Source organism: Pelophylax lessonae, assembly GCF_965119305.1.
Source record: "Pelophylax lessonae genome assembly, chromosome: 3".
Lineage (NCBI taxonomy): Eukaryota > Metazoa > Chordata > Amphibia > Anura > Ranidae > Pelophylax > Pelophylax lessonae.
Genome location: NC_138770.1, coordinates 188,666,711 through 188,691,170, shown reverse-complemented (window position 1 = coordinate 188,691,170; position 24,460 = coordinate 188,666,711). Strand labels below are relative to the sequence as shown.

The 24,460-nt window shown below is 39.9% G+C and overlaps 1 protein-coding gene across 1 annotated transcript in view; it reads right to left on the bottom strand.

Moving 5' to 3' along the window:
• LOC309551739 (vesicle-associated membrane protein 3-like) overlaps positions 1 to 24,460 on the bottom strand; it is a 72,970-nt gene that overhangs the window by 13,356 nt on the left and 35,154 nt on the right. Inside the window, exon 3 of the mRNA XM_082252428.1 lies at positions 1,890 to 2,048. Within this exon, the coding sequence (XP_082108554.1) occupies positions 1,890 to 2,048 (159 nt within the window). The remainder of the gene's footprint in view (positions 1 to 1,889; positions 2,049 to 24,460) is intronic.

The window sequence follows — 24,460 nt, the reverse complement described above, 5'->3', positions numbered from 1 at the left end:
AAGAAGTGGGGAAGGGTACCCATTCCCCCCTCCCCCTGAAAGGTTCCAAATGGGGCACCGGAGGTGGGGAGGAAGCAGATCAGCGGAGTTCCACTTTTGAGTGGAACTCTGCTTTAAGTGGTTAAATAACTGCATGGACAGATGCCAGACCTGTATGATTTGTAGTTGCCAGAATACCAAAGAGAGCAAAAAATAGAGGATTTCTGCCCCTTATTTTCAGTGATGATAAAGGTATTTAGAATCTGAAGCAGACGATAGCCCTGTTAACAGCTATATCTCTTATATATCTAGCTCATCTCTGATGAAAAAGATGACTGCAAACGCAGTGGTAGTAAATGTCATTACATGGGTCAAAGATAAATATTATAATACTCTTTTGGAAAAAGAAAAAATATTATAATACTATACAGTAACCTATGGGAAATCAACCTTTATTACTTTGAATATGCTGACCTTGTGAATCCTCATATCTAACTGCTTACTGCTGGTAACAATATTACTAAGTTATTAAGTAAAGCCCAGTGGGGTCTCTCATCATTTTACTTCTATGACATAATGTAGAAAGAACATTTTATGATAACTGGTCTGTGAATAATTTCCTATCAAAGTGTGAGTATGCTGAATTAAAAAAAAATTATATATTTCATTCTGTACCAGGTAAATATGAATGATTATATCTTCGCTTGTTTAAGATATGCATCCTCCTAAGTTACATTATTATTGCACTAAGCCAAACATTTCTGAACAAAGCCTAAAAGAGAGTTGCATGGAAAATATACGTCTGACAAAAGGGAAATATGAGAAGGACTTGCAGACAGTACTCATGTGACCATCTATCTGTAGGCAGGTGTTGGGTTGCAGTTTATCTGCTGACCTGAAGGTGGCACTGTGCTGCTTCTACAAGCTGGAAGGAAACCATTAGGGACTAATTTGATCCTAGTATGGGCTCCAGGCAGCCATCTTGGGAAGGCCAGCATCTCCAATTTGATGCTAAAATTCCAGAAGATTTGGGTGGCCATCTTGACACGGAAGTGTCTAAATAGTGTTTGATGTGTCGTTCAGGGTGCCCACAGTGTGGGAGTAGGTCAAGGATAGAGCCCCCCATGTTAGGAAAAAAGTAGGAGCAGTGTTCGAGAGAGATACCTGACAAGGAGGGAAAGAGTAGGTTTCCTTTTACAGGATATATCTTCTGCCAGCTTCTTGGAACAGTCTCCCACCTTCAGCTAGATAAACTGCAGGGATTATGGGGATTTTAGGACAACCTGGTAATCTAGAATTACTCCTCAGGCATTCTGTGGTCTGTAAACCATTGTATATTGCTATTAAAAATGTGCCTTGTTGACAGATATTACCTTTCTGTTTGAAGAAGTGTGTAACCTGCTACATATGTGGTGCCATTTTTGTTAACTTCTTCATTTTATACAGTTCTCACAATATAAATTAATGTTTAGGTACCAACTTGTGATGACAACCCAATTTTGGGTATGCTGGTCAAGCCCTGCCCACATGTAGCTCACCTAACATGCAAGCATCTGTACTTTTCCTGCAGGTTCTTGAACACTGAATGGAAACTCTGCATGTTTGCTTGTCATGCTTGTTAATTTAGTGATTTTAGTAATAATAATAATAATAATGATAATATTCAGGAATCATCATGGCTGAATAGGGGATGCTTCATGAAAGCCCTTTTTTTTTTTTTTTTTTTAGGTCATTATGATTTAAACATTTTGACTAAAAAAAATATCTAGTTTAAGACAGTCTTGTGAATTCCTTAGTACCTTTCCCCTTATTGTATATTTGATAAGTATATACAAATAACCACCATGAAAATCTAGCTTTATTCATAAAAGGATTTCCACTTTTTGTCTCCTCAGATTAACGCTTCTCACCTTGCAGTTCTTCCACCAGTATTTCCTCTTAAGTTTGGCTGCGCTTGTCTCAAATTGCGAGGCCCCGGCCTGGAGTGCATCTGCCCTGTTATCCAGCTCTGACAGCTTCTGATCCCGATCTAAGACCTTGTCCACATTTACACGCATGATATCCACCACCTGCCACCACCATCAGCAACCAGCAAAACACAAACACAGACATCATTATCAGAGAAGGTAATGTGGCGCAAATGACAAAACAGTACAGAATAAACTTTGTGTCCCAGTAACTTCAGTTGTTAAGGTGTAGGCTTTATTCCCAGAAAGATGATGTTGCCAACAGTGCAAGAAATGTGGAAAAAGCAGAAAAATAACAGCATAACAAAATTAGCAGTAAAATGGGACGATACACAATAGTAATTTAGTTCAAGAATAAATATTTTAGGCTGGCCATGCAGTAATATATATTTATGTTGTTCCTGATTTGACCATCTCTTGCAACAACTACTGTACATAGCATACAGAACACATCACAAGCTAATAACTGAGCCCTACAGCAAAAGCAATATAGAACCATTCAGCCCTAAAAATTGAATCTTTAGAGTGTATCCAAAGCCAAAACTGTTTTTCTAGCTTTTGACCCCATTAGGAAGATTCACTTTGTCTTTTAGTCCTGGTGACCACTGTCACTCAGACTAAGAGTGATGGAAAATCCAACAATAGTTTTTACCAGAAGAGCAACAAGATAGGAGAACTGGAGCTGCTAATGTATGGGGAGGATTTTGATTTTGTGGGTATTTCGGAGACTTGGTTTGACAGCGCTCATGATTGGTTGGCAACCATTCAGGGGTATTCCCTTTATCGCAAAAACAGGGAAGGTAAAAAAAGGGGGAGGGGTATGCCTGTATAGCAAGAACAATGTGAAAGTGAATATGAGGGACAATATCATGAATGGAGTTAGGAAGAAGATGGAATCCCTATGGGTAGAGCTTCAAAGGGAAGGTAATATGGGGAAAGTAATATTGGGTGTATGCTATAGGCCCCCTAACCAGAGGGAGGAGGGGGAGGCAGACCTCCTTACACAGCTTGGAATGGTGGCAAGGATGTGAAATGTCATTTTAAGGGGGGTTTTAATTATCCAGATATAGACTGGGCAGAAGGAACCGCACATTCATCTAAAGCCTCGCCATTTCCTAAATGTTTTGCAGGGCAATTTGATGGGTCAGATGTTGAATGCGCCAACAAGAAACTGCATTACTAGACCTACTGATTACTAATCATGCGGATGTGGAAATACAGGGCAACTTAGGAAACAGTGACCATAGATCAATTAGTTTCAATATAAAATTATAAAATGTGAAAAGGTGCACTGTTATGGTAATACACCAAAAATACCTAAAATAGAATAGCAGCTCCCACCAATTCAAGTACTCGTGCTTGTACAATAATTAAAAAATATAGTAAAAATGGTGCGCTCATCAAAGTATAGATGGTATATAAATAAATATATATGTAGATATGCTGTGCAAAAATAGCCAATAATGTGCAAACGATGAATATATAGTAAAATTAATCCACCTCTAAATTAATTCTTTCTTCAATAAAATTCAATCAGTGAATCAATCCTATCTTAACCTTGTGCAAAATAGCAACTCCTGTACAAATTAAGGAAACAAAACAATTACTTCAATCCAGAATTAAAATAAATGTCAGTTCATATATAAAAAAGTTCATATATAAAAAAAGTCCATGAATGATTAGATTCCATCAGTAAAAATTGTTAAATAAATAAATCAAAATATATGATAAATCCAAAAAATTGTGTAACTAAAAAATGCACCACTCCAAAAGTTTGTTAAATACTAAAAAATCTTCATGCACTGTTACTCGGTAAATCCCATATCAATGATTCCAGATATATAGAAGAAAAAAGAAACACAATGATAGAGCAATATTGTCTTAATAAGGTTGCTCTCCAAATTAGGAGTGAATAAATCCAATAGTGTAAAAAAATGTGTGCACACAGTGAAAGTAGTCTTGGCCCGACAGCATGAGGAGAGAGTGACATTGGAGCTTGTGATCAGATAAGTAACCACCAATGGCAAGGGTTAAAAATCGCTGCCACTGACAAACAATGTGGGGAGGAAGAGTGTAATAGCACTCCCATTTACAGCAGCGCTGAGGTTTATTTTTGTGCCTACTGACACCAATGCTGAGGAATAATATTGCTGCCACTGACACCAAGGCTGAGGGTTATTATTGTTGCTACTGGCCCCAACAATGGGCCATTTTTTTACTCCCACGTTTTTAGTTCAACTCCAGCACACCTCAAATCAGTCCCAGACTGTGCAGGACCATCCACATTTTGATTTGGGGAGGTGATCAGGATTTTTTTTTTACACTGCTTATTACAGTGATGATTATTGTATAAGCTATTATTTTTATGAATGGCATCCATTCATGTTCCATTGTGTACAATTGTGATAGCGGTTATTGGGCCTGTACCATGTTTTCACTAAGACCAATCACAAGGATCACAATAGAAAACAATTAATGGTTACGAATGAGAAACCACTGTGTACAACTGACATGTGATTGCTGTGATTGGTCACAGTGATCACATGGTACCAGGGCCAGCTGGTACCTCTTCTATCTTCCACTGGACACAACAGATTACAAATCACACTGCTGCATGGCCCCTAGGGCATGCATGAGGTGCGCAAGGGGAGGAAATCATATGACATCCTCCCAGGATAATGTACTCCAGCTCAGGCATATTATAATAGGCTGGGTGGGAGGTGGCTAAAGCTCATTTACGTTTTGTTAAAGCTTTTTAAATACTTTAGTGTCAAAAGCATGCCTTAGGTTTAATTTAATATTTGAATATAAATCCATTTAAATTCATCACAAATTCCTTTTTTTTTCTTCTTCTTCTTAGTATATACAGCGCCATTCTCACCTACTGCTTGCCAAAAGTACAATAGGTGTCAATAATGTAAAAGTGTGAACAATACAGATAAAAAAAAAAAAAAGAGAAAACACAAAGAAGCTAATACATGCAATTACACAGCAAAATACATATAACAAGTTACTACCCAGGCACACAATCAGGAAAAAAATGGTGTAAAACATTCAAAAAAAATAGCCTATTTAGAGAATGAGGTCTCCACATGAACTGATAGCTAAAAGACCCATTCCTTGTGTTATCATGCACTGGTACTTATCAAATCTTTGCTATTTGTACTATTCAACACTGGCAATGTGATTATATTTGTTAAAAGATGAACAGGATTGTCAGGTTATAACAATGTGACAAACAAGGAGAGGATAATTAAAACTCTGCTATACAAACTACCTAAACTAAAAAGTGAGGGGGTGGTGACACACAAAATTGACACAGAAAATACATGAAGAATTAAAGATGAGTATACTTACATGCAAAAAAGGCTGGAATACGATGATCACCAATACAAGAGAGGAGTATGTGAGTGGATGGGTGCAAGAGTGCACCCATCAAAAAATGGAAACATAACAGGTGTATGCCTAGCTATATTTAGAATAAGAGTAGTTTTTTATAAAAACTGTCAATAACAAACTATTCATTAGTGAACTAAAATTCCGCAATTTAAAGGCTAAGTTCACCTTTGAAAAAATAATAAATACACATATTTTTGCAGGGAAAAAAATGTGCATTTAATATTTTTTTCACAGGAGCCTGCAAGGCTCCAGCTGACTCTTCCTTCAGCTCCCTGCCTATACTGGTGTGGCGCTACCCCCAAAGGAACATCTTGGTTATTTGGGTTCTCTGTTCTGTTCATTTCACTTACTCCTGAGCAATCGTACTTTAATTCATTTGGCACATGACTACTGACTTTTTCTTTCCTTCCTTCTCTGTTCAATTTATTCACACGGTCCCATTCCTTTACTCCTCTTGGTCTTATTGGGGCTTTGGTGCTTTTTCCACAATTATATTTAGGAGTCTTTTCTTGTGGATTTACTAGACGCACCACTCTGACATTATTATTTACTCTCATTGAATATATGCTATTCCCTGATATACACTATATATATCATTTTTTTTTTAGATCCATGTGGTCTATATGTGTCTTTATCACCCCATGCTCTCATTGGAATTGCACCTTGATGTCCTGGTCTGCCCCTTGGCTGCTCCCCTTTGGCCTGGATGGCTCTTCCCGCCACAGCCCTGGGATAGATGTTTGTCCTGGCACCCCTTTCCCCTCCCAGATGCTGGGTCCATTCTTTGAGCTGATATGTAATTAGGCCATTTGAAATCCTTCCTCCCCCCCTTCTTGCTGTGGGGAGTAATGCAACATACCCCCTGTACATTTGGGATTGTCTTTCTCTAGTACATACCTATATTTATAGATATTCTTCTGCATCAAACTCCTGATGAGTGGACATTTTTGGATTCACGAAACGTGTAGAGTGCCAGAGATGCCAAGATATTTTATTTGCCACATCATAGGTCAGTCATGTATCTTTATATGTCTCAACATCATTATAATATAAATTTGGTTTATTACTATATGAAATTTCCCCATGTCAACTCATTTTTTTAAACATATGTCTGTATTATATTTGGAAATTGATTGAATATACTTATGCAAATCATGCAATGTGTTACTATTACTACTTTAAATAACTTTGTACTTTATTAAGTGACCTGTCTCATTTAAAGTCCCATGACCATTGCAATGCATTCGCAATTTAAAGGCTAAGTTCACCTTTGAAAAAATAATAAATACACATATTTTTGCAGGGGAAAAAAATGTGCATTTATTATTTTTTTTCACAGGAGCCTGCAAGGCTACAGCTGATTTTTATTTCAGCTCCCTGCCTTTACTGGTGTGGCGCTACCCCCAAAGGAACATCTTGGTCATTTGGGTTCTCTGTTCTGTTCCCTGACTCCAAAAACCACCTCAGTCCCACTGGCACACTTGATTGAACGAAAGTAACTTCAAGCAGTTAAGAGAATATGGAGTACTGTATAGATAACATTATCTTCACTGTGAGTTAGTACCAGGAAACAGACACAAGACTGTTTAGTGGTAAATTAACTCAATGTATTTGTACAGGTTAGAATGAATGGTGGTTTGAGCATACAGAAGGTGTAATCAGACACAGTCTGCTAGACCGTATAATCACTGGACTGGAATCAATGCATACATCAGCAAAGTCAGCAATAAACAGTGCATATAGGCTTTAGACAAAAAGGGGGACAGCTGTAAAAACTGTGAAAAATAGGCAGTAAATTTAACCACACAGTGTAGTTGACAAAAGAGTTTACTGAAAATTTTAGTTAAAAATTATACGCAATATGATCCATTTGGAAAAAAATTACCACACCTTCCAACAATTGGACCATGACAAAACATACAAATAACAATGTTAAAAACAATCTGGATAGTAATCCAGTGTGTTGGAACCAAGTATCCTACTTGAAAATCAGCAAAAGCATACAGATCTAGTCATATATTCGGTGCAGTTGATTCTATTATGAGTGTTGACAAAAAACAGCAATTGATATTATATATGGCCCTTACAGGCCGAGAAATAGTGCTGAATTGACAGCTAGATCCTCAATGGAATAAGCAATTAGGACAATTGACTATACAAAATAACCTCCTATGTGGATAAATCTCTAGCGTTTAAATTATAGGCATGGATCTGCGTAACATAAACCTATATTAGCTAGAGTGACACTCATATAGGCCAAGCCAACATGTTGCAGTGGAAGTACAGGAAGCATTCGCATTCCATAAGGGTACATGGATATCCAGTTCAGTGCAATACCAGTCCTTGTTGTATAAAGTAGGCAACGGGTAATGTATGGGCAAAAGTGCAGGACTGCTAGAAATCTCCTAAAAAGGCAGTTAGCAATTGAGGTTGAACAAAGATATAGCATTGTGGTAACCACATCACTAAGCAGTTATTTTCCTGTTTGCTGCTTTGTTGCAAACATCCACGGAGATGCAGGTTTTCCAGTGGGTGATGTTCATCAACAGATTATAGAGATTCAGCCAAGCAGACAGACAAATATAGCAAGCTGGTAATGCATATGTCATGCATGTAGAAAATGAGAGGCATAAATGCAAGCAGACAGGAAGGGAGCAAAGCAGAGCAGACTAAAGAAAAGTCACAGCCTATGATGCTATCGCTGGAGTGTAAATCACCTTCCTATAGTGGTTCTAGTTTTGAGCGTCTCTCATGAGTTGTCCAGGTTGCTGATAGCAATCCAGTGCCAAGCTGCAATGGCTAATAGCCTAGATGGTTCCTCTGTCCAGCATGCCAAGTTTCTGTCATTCAATGCAAATAGAGCCGGCCGGCTATTTTCTTATTGCTTTAGCATGTGTCAATCGGCATGGGGACACACGCTTTTTACACTTCCGGGTGTAATGATGTCACTCCGTTGACGCGTCTCGTCCGCCAATCAGCGAACGTCTTCACAACAAGAACAATTATTCAAATAGTTCTTACAGTCAGGTCCATAAATATTGGGACATCGACACAATTCTAATCTTTTTGGCTCTATACACCACCACAATGGATTTGAAATGAAACAAACAAGATGCGCTTTAACTGCAGACTTTCAGCTTTAATTTGAGGATATTTACATCCAAATCAGGTGAAAGGTGTAGGAATTATAACAGTTTGTATATGTGCCTATGTTGATTTCTCTCTTTTTGCCTCTCCTTAGGACTTTGTGTGAATAGCCTCTTTCACTAAAGCGTTTGTACATTTGGGTAGCCTTTTGATGGAATTGTTCAATGTCTGTACAATTCCTTCTGATAAGGAGAAACTGGCATATCGGGATACCATTCCTTAGGGATTTTGGATGATGACTTTCTGCATGTATTGGCTGCAGTTTCTTTCCTAAATGTTCATGTGGATAAATTATTCCCCACAATGGAATTATTTAGGTCCAAGAAAGAGATTTCTTTGGCGTCAAAGGTAAAAGTTAGTTTAGTTTTCTTTTAATTGTTGTTCAAATCTTGTATGAATTTTCTAAGTAGGGCCTCTGTACCCCTCCAAAGTATCAAAATGTCATCAATGTACCTCAGCCAGTGTAAAACATGGCTGAAGTACATTGGTGACCAATATATATTCTCCTCCTCCCAGAGCCCCAGGTGCAAACATGCATATGCTTGGGCCCATGGGGCTCTCATAGAAGTTCCACAAATTTGCTGATAACTTATCCCCAGAAATTGAAAGTAATTATTAGTTAACATGAATTCTAATAGTTCGAGAATGAATTAATTTTGTATTCCCATTTTGGGGTAATGGGTTTCCTGAAAATGAGCCATTGCCAATATGCCCCAGTTATTCGGGGTGGATGTGTACAAAGATTCCACATCCACCCGACTAGTATTGTTCCTTCTGGGATCTCTATGTTCTCTATTATGGTTAGGATGTCCTGTGTGTCCTGTACAAAGGATCGTAAGGTAGATAGTTACCATATATTTTATCATGTCATCTAGGTATTTACCAACTCTTTCCAGTGGACTGTTGACCACGGAAACTATGCGTCTCCCTGATGGTTTTAGTGGGTTCTTATGAATTTTTGGGATTATATAAAAAGTTGAAATGTTGAAAGTGTCAACTTTCAAAAATTCATATTCACTATTAGACAGTAAACTTGTTTTGAAGGCCCACATTATTTATCAATATGAAGGTTATCAATCTATCCGATTTTTCTTAGGCCTCGCGCCATATTAAGTTATTACAATGCGGAATGTCTTTTTGGCCATTAAACGACATGGCTGAATTTACGGTTTATAAAAACATTGTGCTGTTTCTTCGGAAAAATTATTTGCGATTTCTGTATACCAAAAAAGACACATTTGATGACCATGATACATCATTAGATGAAAAGGATAAGAAGATGCTAGAGATCCTCAATTCAGTTTAGAGGAAGGTGAGGAAATGGACACAAGTAACCCCTCCTGCCATAGGAAAGCCAACTTCAGGATTAAACCAAAATGCCTCCACTTGGAAAAAACAAATGGCTCAGCATCTTTCTTGAGATGGTACAATCTGATCTGAATTTGCTCAATTAGACAAAACGTGGCCCTGTGAATCCCCAACAAGAGGAACGGCAAGCGATAAAAGAACTGAATGAGGCCAAAGGCATAGTTATAAAACATAGTGACAAAAGGGGAAGTGTAGTCATAATGAATGAAAGGGCATATGAGAAAGAGGTTAAAAGACTCTTGGGAAATCAGAGAACATATAAAAAGTTATAAGAGAACCCCTTCCCAAAAATAGTGGCAGAATTTAATAGGAAATTTAAAAATGCAAAAGAAGTAAATTTACTACCTTCACATAATAGCTTTTATTGTACCCACATTTTTTTATCATCCCAAAGGTGCATAAATCTTTGGAAAACCCACCAGGGAGGCCAATTGTATCAGCAATGAAAGGCCCAATGGAAAGAATAGGTACATACTTAGACACCCTCTTGAAGGACATGGTAACACATCTGAAATCATATGTCCAGGACACAAGGGATGTATTAGAGCAGTGGTCCTCAACTCCGGTCCTCAGGGCCCACTAACAGGCCAGATTTTAAGTATTACCTTGGCGAGATGCAGACTAGAGTACTGAAATCACTGAGCAGCAAATGATATCACCTGGGATGTATTTCAGTTATCTTGCAAACCTGGCCTGTTAGTGGGCCCTGAGGACCAGGGTTGAGGACCACTGTATTAGAGAATATCTCTGATCTGAAAATCAGAGCTGATATGTGGCTGGTTGGAGTGGATGTGGAGCCCTTGTATACCTCCATCCCACACATGTGGGGGTTGAGAGCAGTGAGGACGTTCTTGGAACAATATCATCCCGAATGTGGCCCCCAGAATGAATTTATGGAGGAAATAATAGCTTTTGCCCTGGAAAGCAATTATTTTCAATTCATGTCCCAGTATTACAAACAAGTTGACGGCACGTCTATGGGAGCTTAATGGGCCCCGTCATATGGGTGCCTCCATTTGGGATTATGGGAGGAGGAGGTTGTATATGTTCACGGATGTAACAAGACCACATCCATACGTGGTTAAGGTACATTGATGATGTATTAGTCATTTGGAGGGGAGGCGAAGAGACCCTCCATAGCTTTATTGAAGTACTGAACATCAATAATCGGAACATTCACCTTACATATGTCTTTGATAAGAAACACATTTCCATTCTTGATTTATGGATAGAAATAGAAGGGGACACTCTGTTTGCACGCACATTCTGGAAAGAAACATCCGCCAATACCTTACTTACGGCAGACAGCCACCATCCTAAATGGCTAAAAGATGGGATCCCAGTGGGCCAGTTTCTCCGCATTAAACGGAACTGTAATAAAACGGCTGACTATATACACTAAAGTGACGATCTATATAGACGATTTTCGGAAAGAGGTTATTCGCACAAACAACTTAGGAAAGCCAAAAAGAAAATAGGATGAAAGAGAAGTGATCTTCTAAAGAGGAAAACAAAAAGTTCTAATCAAGATAGCCCAAACCTAACAAGAATAACAACTCAATTTTGAGCACAATGGGATATTGTATAAAAAATATTACAAAAACATTAGGGGATACTGACTAATACCCCAGAATTAGCAAATCTATTAGGCCTGACTCCCAGATTGGTGGCACGTAGAGCCAAGAACTTGGGGGATATCTTGATTAGATCCGAGTTTAACAAAGTAACTGATACAACATGGCTGTTGCAGATCCCAAGAAGCAAAGGATGTTTCTGTGTGGAAGATGCCAAGTCTGTCCCTATGTAGACTGAACTGACAGCTTCAAAGACTCATTGGGAGAAAAGAAAAAGAAAATGCCCCAGGTGGAGTTGGGACTATATAGGCAACCGTGCACCCATAAGAGCAGACAATGTTGTCCAAAAATATAGTTTATCATACACAAAGTAAAACATGTTTACAGTTGACAAAAACACACAGAATAAAATGTTACATATATTATGACTCATAGACCATGGCCCTGAAGCATGAGGGGTGATAAGTGGGGTACATATGGCAAGAAGAACTGACGTGTTTCAGGAGAAAAGGACAATCAGGACTATCAGATAAGGGATCTTATCAATTGTTCAACAACGAAAGTCATATATATGCTAACATGTGTATGTGATAAAATCTATATTGGCAAAGCAATGCACCAATTAAGAATTAGAATAGGTGAGCATATGCGAGAAATTAAAGAGAAAAATCTAGAAAAACCTTTGGCAAGACATTTTGCGCAATTCCACAATGGGGATTTAGACGGTATGAGAGTAAAGGGGATCTATATGTTTAATTTATCGCCCAGAAGAGGTGACTTCAACGTGCTATTACTGTAAAAGAAAAATGGTGGATATGCAGGTTGAAATCATCACTCTTACCCTATGGTTTGAACATTAAACTCAATCTGCAGGTTTGCTTAGAGCGAGGTGTAATGTAATGTAGTGAGGTGTAATTTTTTCTTTTATATCCCCCCCTCCTTTTTTTACCCTCTTTTTCTCCCCCTCTGTCAAATGCCTCTGTTCATTCAGTAACAAGGGAGGAGCAAAGTTGGGAGTCCTTAATAGATCTAAGACACATAGATGTTGATGCTATTGAATAACAAACCCCCCTCCTCTCCCGCACATTTGGAACACAGTTGGAAACACACAGGACTGGTCCCTTTAAAGGAAAATTGTAGGCAGTCGTTCCGCTATGGAGACACACTTAAAAGGAACCTGTGGATGACTAGATGAAGCTATGCATTAGCCTTGCGAAACACGTTGATGTCATCACTGGCCATGAGGCCGCCTGAGGTATCCCTAGATGGGTGGCAAGCCGTGATGTTAGATGGAAAGAGGAGCTGCTACGAGGATTATCCTGTGTTTTAGGGAGACCCAGCTACTGCACGTACAGACACTGGATGAAAGGATACAAGGCGTTATGGTAGGATATACTTTTGGAATATCCAAGTCAGAGCGCCCCATGATTGGGCAGTGACTGATGTACCACCAGCAATATATCAAGAGGGGTAAAGTAGTATCCAATACTGCTTGTTTTAGCCACGTATTATTCCTAACTTCCATGCAATATTCAGAATCGGCTGGTTTATACATATCTCCCTTGCAGCACAGATTGCTATACCTTATCTAGCTCATACAAGCACTGCCTATCCAGTCCTTGTGATTAGGCGGCATAGCTGCTATTCAAGTATGGAACTTTCACATCTACAAGGGCTGTACTTGGTTGCAGTGTGGGAGGTCCAGGGCAATACAGATATACTGTATAAGGAACTTGAGAGACAATGATGGCATGCATGTTCATGTAGTTCCACTGCCTCAGTACACACCTTAACTCCAGCATGATCCTCTCCACCTTCCATCATAGAGCTCGAGCTCCCAGGGGCTAACACACAGGGAAAGCCCGGATAGTCCATACATTTCTGATACAGACGATACAAGGTTTGCCGTGGGTATTTCCCCTTGTGTGTTGGTTATACCTGGCGCCCGGACTAGATTGTCTTCTATGTTGTATTTTGTCTTGTCTTGTTGTTTCATGTCAGTAGCTATTTTGTTGAGTTACATAAGGTGTTCTCCTTACCGGGTTATTATTTTGTATCCATTGTGATCAATAAAGTTACACAATTATTATTTTTTTACTGTGTACCCTTGCCATTTATTTGTCTTTTTTCCTGTGTTTATGCAGGGCATTTTTTGCCACATTCGTCGGCAGTTCAACAAGTCATTTAAGTCCGAGAAGGGATTACCTGGTAGTTTCAAATAGCTATCTTGGTCAGTGAGTTGTCTTTTTTCTTTCATTTTCTTACATAGTCATTATTTTAATAATAATGTTAGTAGCATTACATAATTGATCATGGGCCTCTACTTAAGTTGCCCTTTTTGTTTAATCGCCAATTAATTGAGTTGAGGTCAGTTTGTACCAATTCCAGGAAGATGCTTACCCATTTGTTTTTACTTAAATTGGGCATTCTTTTTGATTTCATTTTTATTTTTGTCTTCCTCATCCAGGGATTGGTAGTCACTTCATCCTTCTCATCATTCTCCTCAGTTTCCTCATTCTCATCAAGTAATTCGATTAACTCTTGTAGGGCTTTTATCTTCCTATCATTTTTGGATTTAATGGTATTCATATGATGTCTTTCATAATTCAATCTTAGAAGTACTTTTCTAAGAAAGAGGCTGATATCTTTAAAAACCTCAAACTTATCCATATTATTGGATGGCGAAAAAGATAAACCTCTTTGAAGTAATTTAATATGATTATCATTTAGGGAAAACTCTGATAGATTAATAATTTTAAGATCTTTTTCTTGGTAAGGTTCTTGTAGATTGGCGGATGTTTATGGGTTTAATCTCTTTGACTGGGTGTGCGTCTGTTTGTTTTCCCCACTGATCTGTTGGGACCCTTTGCTATTTCTTTGTTCTGGGATTTTCCTTTGTTGGTATTTTGTTTTTGGTTGTATCCTTCCTCCTGGGATATTTCTCCTTCTAAAAAAGTAATAATTTTCTGACAGTATCCTCGTCGCTATCCAAGGAGAGGGTTCCTCCCTGATGTTGCTGATATCTCCTGTGTCTAGATCTACTCCTTCTTCTTTCTTTTGTTAAATCGAAGATTTCGTCTTTACTCCAATCTTTTAGATCACGTCTTAATACTTGTTGTTTAGTTGTACGGAGATTATTTTGTATTCTTTCTATTTCCTTTTTTAGTAAATCATATTTTACGAAATCTAGTTTATCTTTTAAAGGGTCCAATGCTTAAGTACTTTCATGTATTTGATCTGACAGTTCCTTTAATTGTATTTTTTCCTCTTCTACTATAAGATGCATAACCTCAATCCCAGGATCTATACATTGGGCTTTCTATTTTTTCAGGAACCTGGGGTTATGGAGGTGCTCCGCAGGGATAACCTTCTCCCTCAGACCTCTGGGGATAATCTTGTTCTCAATGTATGATTCTAGTGAGGATATATCCCACTTTCTATTCAGATATTTCACATTTCATTTTTTATGATGTTTAAATTTTCTTTTAATTGACCGGATCTTCAGGATCCTGGGTAGTTTCCCCCAGTGAATGCCAACTTGATCTCTGCATCTATGTCTTCTACAATTTTATAAGCCATTCGGTCTAATGTTTAAATGTTCACAATTCCTGAAAGGTGCAGTTCGGCCAACTTAAAGAGGTTGTAAACCTCAGAATTTAAAAAAAAAAAAAACACCTGAAAGACAAACACATAATGATCTAGTATACATCGCATACTAGCTCCTTATGAAATACTTACCTTAAAACGAAGCTCCGAAGTGCCGACCGCTCACCTCTCTCATGAGTGACATGTTCTGTCGCCCTTCTTCCGGGTTTGCGCCATTCCGGCTATCTGATTGGCTGGAGCCGCGATTACGTTACTCCCGCACATGCGCGCAGGAGCCGATGGTCACGGCACGGGGCTCTGAATGAATGGCACAAGCGGCCGTTCCTTAAGAGCGCATGCGCCAGTGATGTCACTGGCTGCATTTAAGATAAATATTTCTAAACGGTACATGTTTAGGATATATTTACAGTACCTATAGGTAAGCCTTATCATAGCTTACCTATAGGTACAACTTGCAGAGGAGGGTTTACTTCCTCTTTAATAGTTGGATAATTATTCCCCACAGATGGGTATTATAACCCTAACAAAATGTAGTAAAAAGGGGGAAAAAATAGGAAAGACGAAGCTACTAAGAATCAGTATCAGTAAACATCTGAGGGACATCAAAAAACCTCCTGGTAAAGACGAACAAGAAAAAGAAAAATACAAAGAGAACCCCCCCTAGCCCAACATTATAAGGAATTTCATGTGGGAAGAACAAATGTTTTAAAAATAAAGGGCATCTTTGCTCTAGATCTGCCCCAAGAAGAGTAGATTATGATAAAGTCTTATCGTGTAAAGAAAAATATTGGATTTATAATCTTAATACTTTAATACCAAAAGGCCTCAATACTGAACTCTTAAAATGTTCCTTGATGACTAATTTAAAGAGTTGAAAAATTCTCTCCTTTATTTATCTTTGTACTGAAGAAAGGAAAGACACTGCTCCAGGTGTATAGTGTGTGGTGATTGCCAGGAGATAGGATATCCAGTAGAGTGCTGGCCCCGGCCCGCCTCCGTGGGAACACTTGTAGGAAAAGAATTGGCCGCACATCCAGGGATTCCAATAGGTTTCAAATACCTTTATTTCCAAAAGTTGCAAATGATGACACCAAAGACACCAGCATGAAGTCTCGTAGACGCGTTTCACACATACATCTTGTGCTTAATCATTACGATTATTTATCTTTGTAATTTTGTTTTTTGTCTAAGAACTTGACTATTATTAGACTTAATGCAAAACCGCCTTCCTCTCTATAAGTGAACGATATATATATATATATATATATATTTTTTGTGAGGGATTAGCTCGGTGGTGGGTGTGGATGACCCCTTGTGGGGGTTCGTTACACAGGGAGATAGCCGAGAAGTGGTTGCAAACAACAGTGAATGGTTTTATTCTTGCAATTTTCTTCACACAAGTGCAAGCATCAAAAACATCAAAATCAAAATATAACACAAAATAAATCCTTGCCACTGTGGGCGGCTACCTTCTCACACACAGGAACCTACCTAAGGAGTCTGTCCCCAACCTACTGTTGGGCAGACTTGGCTGATCCTACAGCAGACCATCAACAGTCCATTTATTTTCTCATCACACAGAAAATGTCTCTTTTCTCTTCACATAGAAAACATCCATTGGTTTTTCTCTTCACATAGAAATAGTTCATTTATTTTCTCTTCACACAGAAAATGTCCCTTTTCTCTTCACATAGCAAACATTCCTTTGTTTTTCTCTTCACATAGAGAATGTCCCTTTTCTCTTCACATAGAAAACATTCCTTTGTTTTTCTCTTCACATAGAAAACAATCCAAGACCTCACCTTGAGAAGTCTTCACTCTTTTTACCCTCCTCAGCGCACATTGCTTCAGGAGGCATTCCTCTCCCATGCTTAGACAGCTTCAGGAGGCACCCATCTGACTGTCCTCCTCTACTCACACAGCGTCAGGAGGCAGCAATCAATAGACTTCCTCTGGACAAATTATAGAGGCCTTAATTTCCTCATTCTGAATAGCTGAAGGTTTTTCAACTTCAGCTACCTCTGCAGCCGACACCCTATAGTAATTGGTGAATTGTCTAAACCAAGCAGACATGTATCTCCTGTCTGTGACAACATCCACAGATTTACCTGACTTCCTGTCACATACCCCCCCTCTTGTTTCAACCCTAGGGTTGGGACACAGTTTTCCAGGCACACATGTGTCAGGCACTGCTCTTGACTCTCACTGATAAGCCTCCTAGTATATTCCCAAGTAATGTTCAGTCCATTCGATTCTTTGTCTGCTTCAGCTGCCAGAGATACATCCTTCTGAGCAATCTGCTTTTCTTTTTCCATCAGCCACTGTCTTTCATGCTGATATGAATTAATTTCCCTCCGCGGTTCATTAACAACTGCTAACCTTTGTTGAAATGCTTGTGGGGGGGGGCTCTTTCTTTAAGTCTGTTAGCTTGTCTATATACACTTGTTTTGGCTGATCCTCTCCATCTTCATATAGCCAATTCTCTGTATCTTCAAGCTTCAGGATGAAACTGTTTCTGTCATCTTCATTGACAGATTTCTCATAAATGTCACACAGTTTATCCCTCATCTCATATACACATTCCTCAACTGCATTTTTAGCATAATTTTGCTCCTTCTCAAGTTTGTCCTGCATAACCATCTGTCCTATCCGCCATGGAGGACCGTGATCCATAGGCAACTCAATTGTGCTAGCCTTAATGTCTTCAACAATCTTGAGCTTAGCTTGCTCTAAGATGCTGTGCAGAGGGCCTTCCATTGAGGCATCATCAACTTTCCTTCCACCAACATATGGGTCAAAGGCAACAACACAGTCTATTACAGATTTCTATTACAGATTTCTTCAATGCACTTTCTGCTATTGCACTACTTTTCCCTTGTAGCTCCTTTAGTATTTCCTTGCTTTGGTTGAATTGCATCCCTGCTGAACTATTTGACCGTACAAGGTCACCTAGTTCCTTTTCTTTATCTGAACTCCACATGGAATGTATCTCAAGATCACGATCAAACTTCTGCCACCTGTCGTTCACCAGTTCCATTTTGGAAATATTCCCTGAAAGGCATTTATTCATTTGCTTCACGTTTTCACCCACAGCCTTAGTTTTCTCCACTAGGTGGTGTTTGCTTTTTTCTCCAAGCTTTATATCACTTGCCTTAGTTTTCTCCACTAGGTGGTGTTTGCTTTTTTCTCCAAGCTTTATATCACTTGCCTTCTTCACTAGACTTTCAGCCTGAACTGAGAAATCATCACATTTCTTACACAGCTCCTTTGTTTGCTGAAGTTCTAATGATACATTTTCCAGTGCTTGAAGTTTTTGAAGGAACTGTTTATTCCAGAGGGGTGATTCAAGCAACATGTCATCAAATTTCTGATGCTCACTCAGGACAAACCCCAAAACACAGATCCTTTTATAAACTGCATCAGGCACACTATCCCCTCTTTGGGACAGATCCTCTGTTGCCTGTAATTCCTCTTCAAGTTCTTCCAACTGAATCTTCATCTCTTCTACTTGCTGTTCTAAGGCTCGCTTAGACTTTTCTAGCTCCTGAAAGCTTTTCCCAACATCATCTTTGGAGCTGACCAAATCTTCCATTTCTGTACGCAGCTGTTTGTTAACTCTTTCTTGTTCATCCTTAAACTCTAGAGCTTCCTCCAAGGAGCGAGCCAAGAACAGGGCTTTGCTCTCTTTATCACGCGCCTCCGTTTCTGCACGGTCGCGTTCTTCTGCATATTTTGCAGACACAGTCTTCTCCTCACCAAGCATCTGATCAAACTTCTTTTTCACATCCTCAACATTCTCTAATGAACCAACGCTTTCTTCCATGCATTTTTTCATATCCGCTATCTGAGCTTGCAGTGTTGCGACTTGCTCTGATAGGTTTTTCTTTGCTTCCTCCTCCTCTTTTAATTGTTCCAGGAAGCCATTTTTCTCATCTTCCATTTGTTTGAGTTTTGTGCTAAAACTCAGCCTTTGACACCTCTCTTCCTGTAAGAGTTCCTGAGTGTCTTGCAGCTGCGATTCCAAGATAGAAAAATCTTTGGCAATTTCTCTAGATTTGCTGTCTGCTTGAGAAAGCAGATTTGTGACATTGTCCAACTGAACCTGCAGTCGCTTTGCCTTCTCTGACAGCTTAGCACACAATCGGTCACCTTCTGACACTCTGACTTGCAATTCCTGCAGCTGTGCCTCTATTTTTTTCCTCTTGTGTTCAGAATCTCCTTTTCCCTGCATAAGAGCCTTCACCTCATTGGCTAGTTTCTGGGAATGAGACTTTAATTCTGCCACACAGGCTTCTTTCTTTTTTAGCTGCTGCTGGACACGTTGGGCTTCATCTTTCCAACTTTCATAGTCCGTATGTAATTCATCTACCACATTGATCAAAGTGGTGAGCTCATACACAGTACTCAGTAATTTAGCCTCTCTCTCATTTTTCTCCTTGTAGCTGAGAGACAAGGTCGTTTTCAGAGCGACATTCTGTTCCTGCACATCCTGCAGGTCTATTTTTGTAGCTTCCAAAGACTGAAGACTTTTTTCCAGCTGATTACGCAACTCCAACATATCACCCATACTTTGCTCCTGCAAAGTCTGAACTTCAATTTCCTTTTCCATGAGGAGGGTATCTTTCTCCATTATAGTCTCTCCACGTTTTTGTAACTCGGAAAAAAGAAGAGCAGTGGATTCTTCCCACTGTAACACCTGAGCCTGCAAGTTTCTATGCTCCATCCTAAGCAACTCCAGGGCTTGTTCCTTTTCTTCCATTTTCCGTTGCAAGGCATCCAGTTCAGCCCTGCACACATACTCGGTTTCCTCCAAACCGATGGCCTCCATTTGCTGCTGGTGTCTCTGTTTCCAGCCTGCCATGCTCTCTTGGTGAGCTGCCATGCTCTCTTGGTGAGCCTGTTGTCGAGCTGCAAAGCTTCGCTGAAAATCCGCATTTGCCCCAGTGTTGCTAGGGACAACAACCTTTCTCTTTAGCAGACTCCGTTCAGGCATGGATGGGGCTCGTTCAGGCGGTAACATCCCCTCCATCCATAGAACTCGGTCTCTCATTTCAGCTATTTTTTGCATCTTTCAGGCGTTTTGACCGCCCCATGTTCAATTACTCCACAAAAATGTTTCACAGTCCAGCGAAAAATTTTGAGACCACTGTCTCTTTAAAACAAGTAGTTTTTCTCTCTCTTGCAGGATCTCCTCTCCTGCACACACAGATTGTGCAATCTCATGCACCAGACAATGTTCATAGAACAGATGAACTTCTTTGCAGGGATCTCTACTTCTTTGCAGGGATTTCTACTTCTGCCCAATGCATACCTCCACCATATGTGAGGGATTAGCTCAGTGGCGGGTGTGGATGACCCCTTGGGGGGGTTCGTTACACAGGGAGATAGCCGAGAAGTGGCTGCAAACAACAGTGTATGGTTTTATTCTTGCAATTTTCTTCACACAAGTGCAAGCATCAAAAACATCAAAATCAAAATAAAACACAAAATAAATCCTTGCCACTGTGGGCGGCTACCTTCTCACACACAGGAACCTACCTAAGGAGTCTGTCCCCAACCTACTGTTGGGCAGACTTGGCTGATCCTACAGCAGACCATCAATAGTCCATTTATTTTCTCATCACACAGAAAATGTCTCTTTTCTCTTCACATAGAAAACATCCATTGGTTTTTCTCTTCACATAGAAATAGTTAATTTATTTTCTCTTCACACAGAAAATGTCCCTTTTCTCTTCACATAGCAAACATTCCTTTGTTTTTCTCTTCACATAGAGAATGTCCCTTTTCTCTTCACATAGAAAACATTCCTTTGTTTTTCTCTTCACATAGAAAACAATCCAAGACCTCACCTTGAGAAGTCTTCACTCTTTTTACCCTCCTCAGCGCACATCGCTTCAGGAGGCATTCCTCTCCCATGCTCAGACAGCTTCAGGAGGCACCCATCTGACTGTCCTCCTCTACTCACACAGCGTCAGGAGGCAGCAATCAATAGACTTCCTCTGGACAAATTAGAGGCCTTAATTTCCTCATTCTGAATAGCTGAAGGTTTTTCAACTTCCTGCTGGCTACCTCTGCAGCCGACACCCTATAGTAATTGGTGAATTGTCTAAACCAAGCAGACATGTATCTCCTGTCTGTGACAACATCCACAAATTTACCTGACTTCCTGTCACAATATATATATATATGTGTGTGTGTGTTTGCTTTGCAGAGAGATACCTTTAAAATAGATATCGCAGTGATAATTACTAAAGAAAAACCAGGGAAAGAAAAATTCCACCTATTCTCGATTTAAGATAGTGAAATCTACAGGGTATCATTAATATATGACCACTAGAGGGAGCTAATAAACTGAAGAACCCATCTAGAAGAGTCTATATCCAGGCCATACGGTCTCCTATCCATTTATAGAGGTGCAGCGATGACAATCTAACACCCGAGGGAGTCTACAATCTCTCATCCCTAAATGAGTATATAAGCACTATTTGAATAACCTCTCCTTATCCTGAAGAAGTCTGCTGATTGGTGGACGAAACGCGTCAATGGAGTGACATCATCACGCCCGAAAGTGTAACCAGCGTGTGTCCCCATGCCGATTGACACTTGCTAAAGCAATAGGAAAATAGCCGGCCGGCTCTATTGGCATTGAATGATGGAAACTCATGCTGGTTTCCATCATGATGGTTCCTCTGTGGCATGCTGGACAGAGGAACCATCTAGGCTATTAGCCATTGCAGCTTCGCACTGGATTGCCATCACCAACCTGGACAACTCATGAAAGATGCTAGAAACTAGAACCACTATAGGAAGGTGAAGCAAGAAACAGTAAGTAGATTTACACTCCAGCGATAGCATTACAGCCTGTGACTTTACTTTAGACTGCTCTGCTTTGCTCCCTTCCTGTCTGCTTATATTTAAGCCTCTCATGTTCTAAATGCATGACATATGCATTACCAGCTTGCTATATTTGTCTGTCGGCTTGGCTGAATCTCTATAGTCTGTCGAGGAACATCACACACTGGAAAACCTGCATCTCAGTGGATTTTTGCAACAAAGCAGCAAACAGGAAAATAACTGCTTAGTGATGTGGTCACCACAATATTGTATCTTTGTTCAACCCTAACCGTCTTTTTAGGAGATTTCTAGCAGTCCTACACTTACATTACCTGTTACCTGCCTAATGCAACAAGGACTGTTGTTGCACTGTACTGAATATCCATGTACCCTTATGGAATGTGAATGCTTCCTGTACTTCCACTGCAACATGTTGGCTTTTCTGTATGAGTGTCACTCTAGCTAATATAGGTTTACACAGATCCATACCTATAATTTAAACGCTAGTGATTTATCCATATAGGAGATCAATTGTCTTAATTGCTTATTCCATTGAGGATCTAACTGTTGATTCCGTGCTATCTAGTGGCCTGTAAGGGCCTTATATAATATCAATTGCTGATTTTTGCCAGCACTCATAATAGAATCAACTGCACTGAATATATGACTAGATCTATATGCTTTTGCTGATTTTCAAGAAGGCTACTTGGTTCCAACACACTGGATTACTATCCTGGATTGTTTTTAACATTGTTAAATGTATGTTTTGTCATGGTCCAATTGTTGGAAGGTGTGGTAAGTTTTTTCCAAATGGATCATATTCCATATAATTTTTAACTAAAGTTTTCAATAAACTTTTGTATACTACACTGCATGGTTAAAACTACTGCCTATCTTTCACAGTTTGTATTATACAGCTGTCCCCATTTTTTGTCTGTACCTTACTTAGGTAATTACCACACCTAATTGGTGAGCCAGTGAATATCTTAACCCCTCCATTGCCTCCACCTATTCCCCCCCCCTCTTTTTTTCATGCATATAAGCGTTAACTGCAATTTGAATAATAATAATATAACTAGTCTAGAATACGCTCTAGGAGAATGGCTATGGTATGGTGCAATGTCCCCTGAGAGGTACCTCATAGCCTAATAGGTAAAGGTCTCTGTGTAGCAGCTGTAAAGGGGCAGTCTTCACTCCTAACTCTTCAGCCAGCTAGCGTTGGGGCTAAGTTGTACTAATTGTACACATGAAAATAGTCCTAGTCAAGCCTGCAGGCAGCAAAAAGGCCACTAGATAGCTGCATGGCCAGTTCTTAAAAGGCAAAGTCTCTCTAGCAGCAAATAGTAAATCCCTACTGTAGCAGCTTACCAGTCCCAGTGACATTGCAGCTCACAATCTGGCCACACAAAGCAATTGGTCCACTCTCTGCTCTGCACCCAGGTGACTCTGCCAGCACCCCCAAACTCAGCAGCCTATATCCAGCTCAGGCCACCATCATGTAGCAGTGATGGTGCACCCTGGATATCGATGTGCACTCTCTGCTCTCCCTCATGGGAAAGGAAGCTATATCCTGTACAGCCTGTGAAAATGCAACTCTCCCCCCTCCTCCTGGCAATCTCTTCACTGGGGAATGTAGTTCAAAAGTTCCTGCTCAGCAACTTACTCCTCTTGCTGATATAAATTTTAACCAGTTCAGCAATGCAGGACAGCACCTACAGAGAGCAGTTGCCAGTGTTCCTCTCACTCTAATTCTTAGCCAAGCACATGGCTGCTACATTGGGTATGGGCTTCAGTTGGAGAGCGAAAAAAAGTATCAATTGGGAGGTGTGGGGGGTCATTTGCACCAGGTTACATCCTAAATTTGGGTGTAAGATGGTGAAAAACATGGAGTTAGCCTTTAAAGCTAAAATCAAGGCAAACAGCTAAACACAAAAAAAATGAGATCCATTATACCTGCGAAAGGATTAGCATTTCTGTATATTCCTAAGTTTATCAGTTTTACCCCACAGCACAGCACAGCACACCAAACCAAGCTGCTTGCATTGAAAACATAAGTGTAATAATTTATTGATGATTACAGAGATGGCGGTTGCCCTGGGCAATGTCTTATCATGAGAGGTAGGGGTAGATTTGTGTTGGGAGGGGGAATCTAGGGGGCGGCAGGGGGCACGAGTTGTTCTGCGGGGATATGATTGGAGGGTATTTGTGCTAGGAGGGGGATTTGTGCTAGGAGGGGGATTTGTGCTAGGAGTGTGGATAGGGGGGATTTGTGCTGGGAGAGGGGATTTGAAGATTAGTGCTCATTTTGAGCAGGCATAAAATGCTCCTACATTAGTGGGGGGGGGGGGGGGGTTACGTTTGGCATGTTCGCCCTGGGATCTAGATGACCCTGTCCCGTCAGTGACCCTTTTTAAGACACAAGCAGTCAGAAAGGTAAGTGTAGATGCTCTTCTACCCATTTCTTTTTTTGCAAGTGACCCTGTGGTTACAGGATCACTTTAGGTAACATTGCAATTTTCTTTCATTTGCCTATTTTATAATGCACTACGAAGAGTAGTTTCGACATGACATAGCAGTAACCCACTA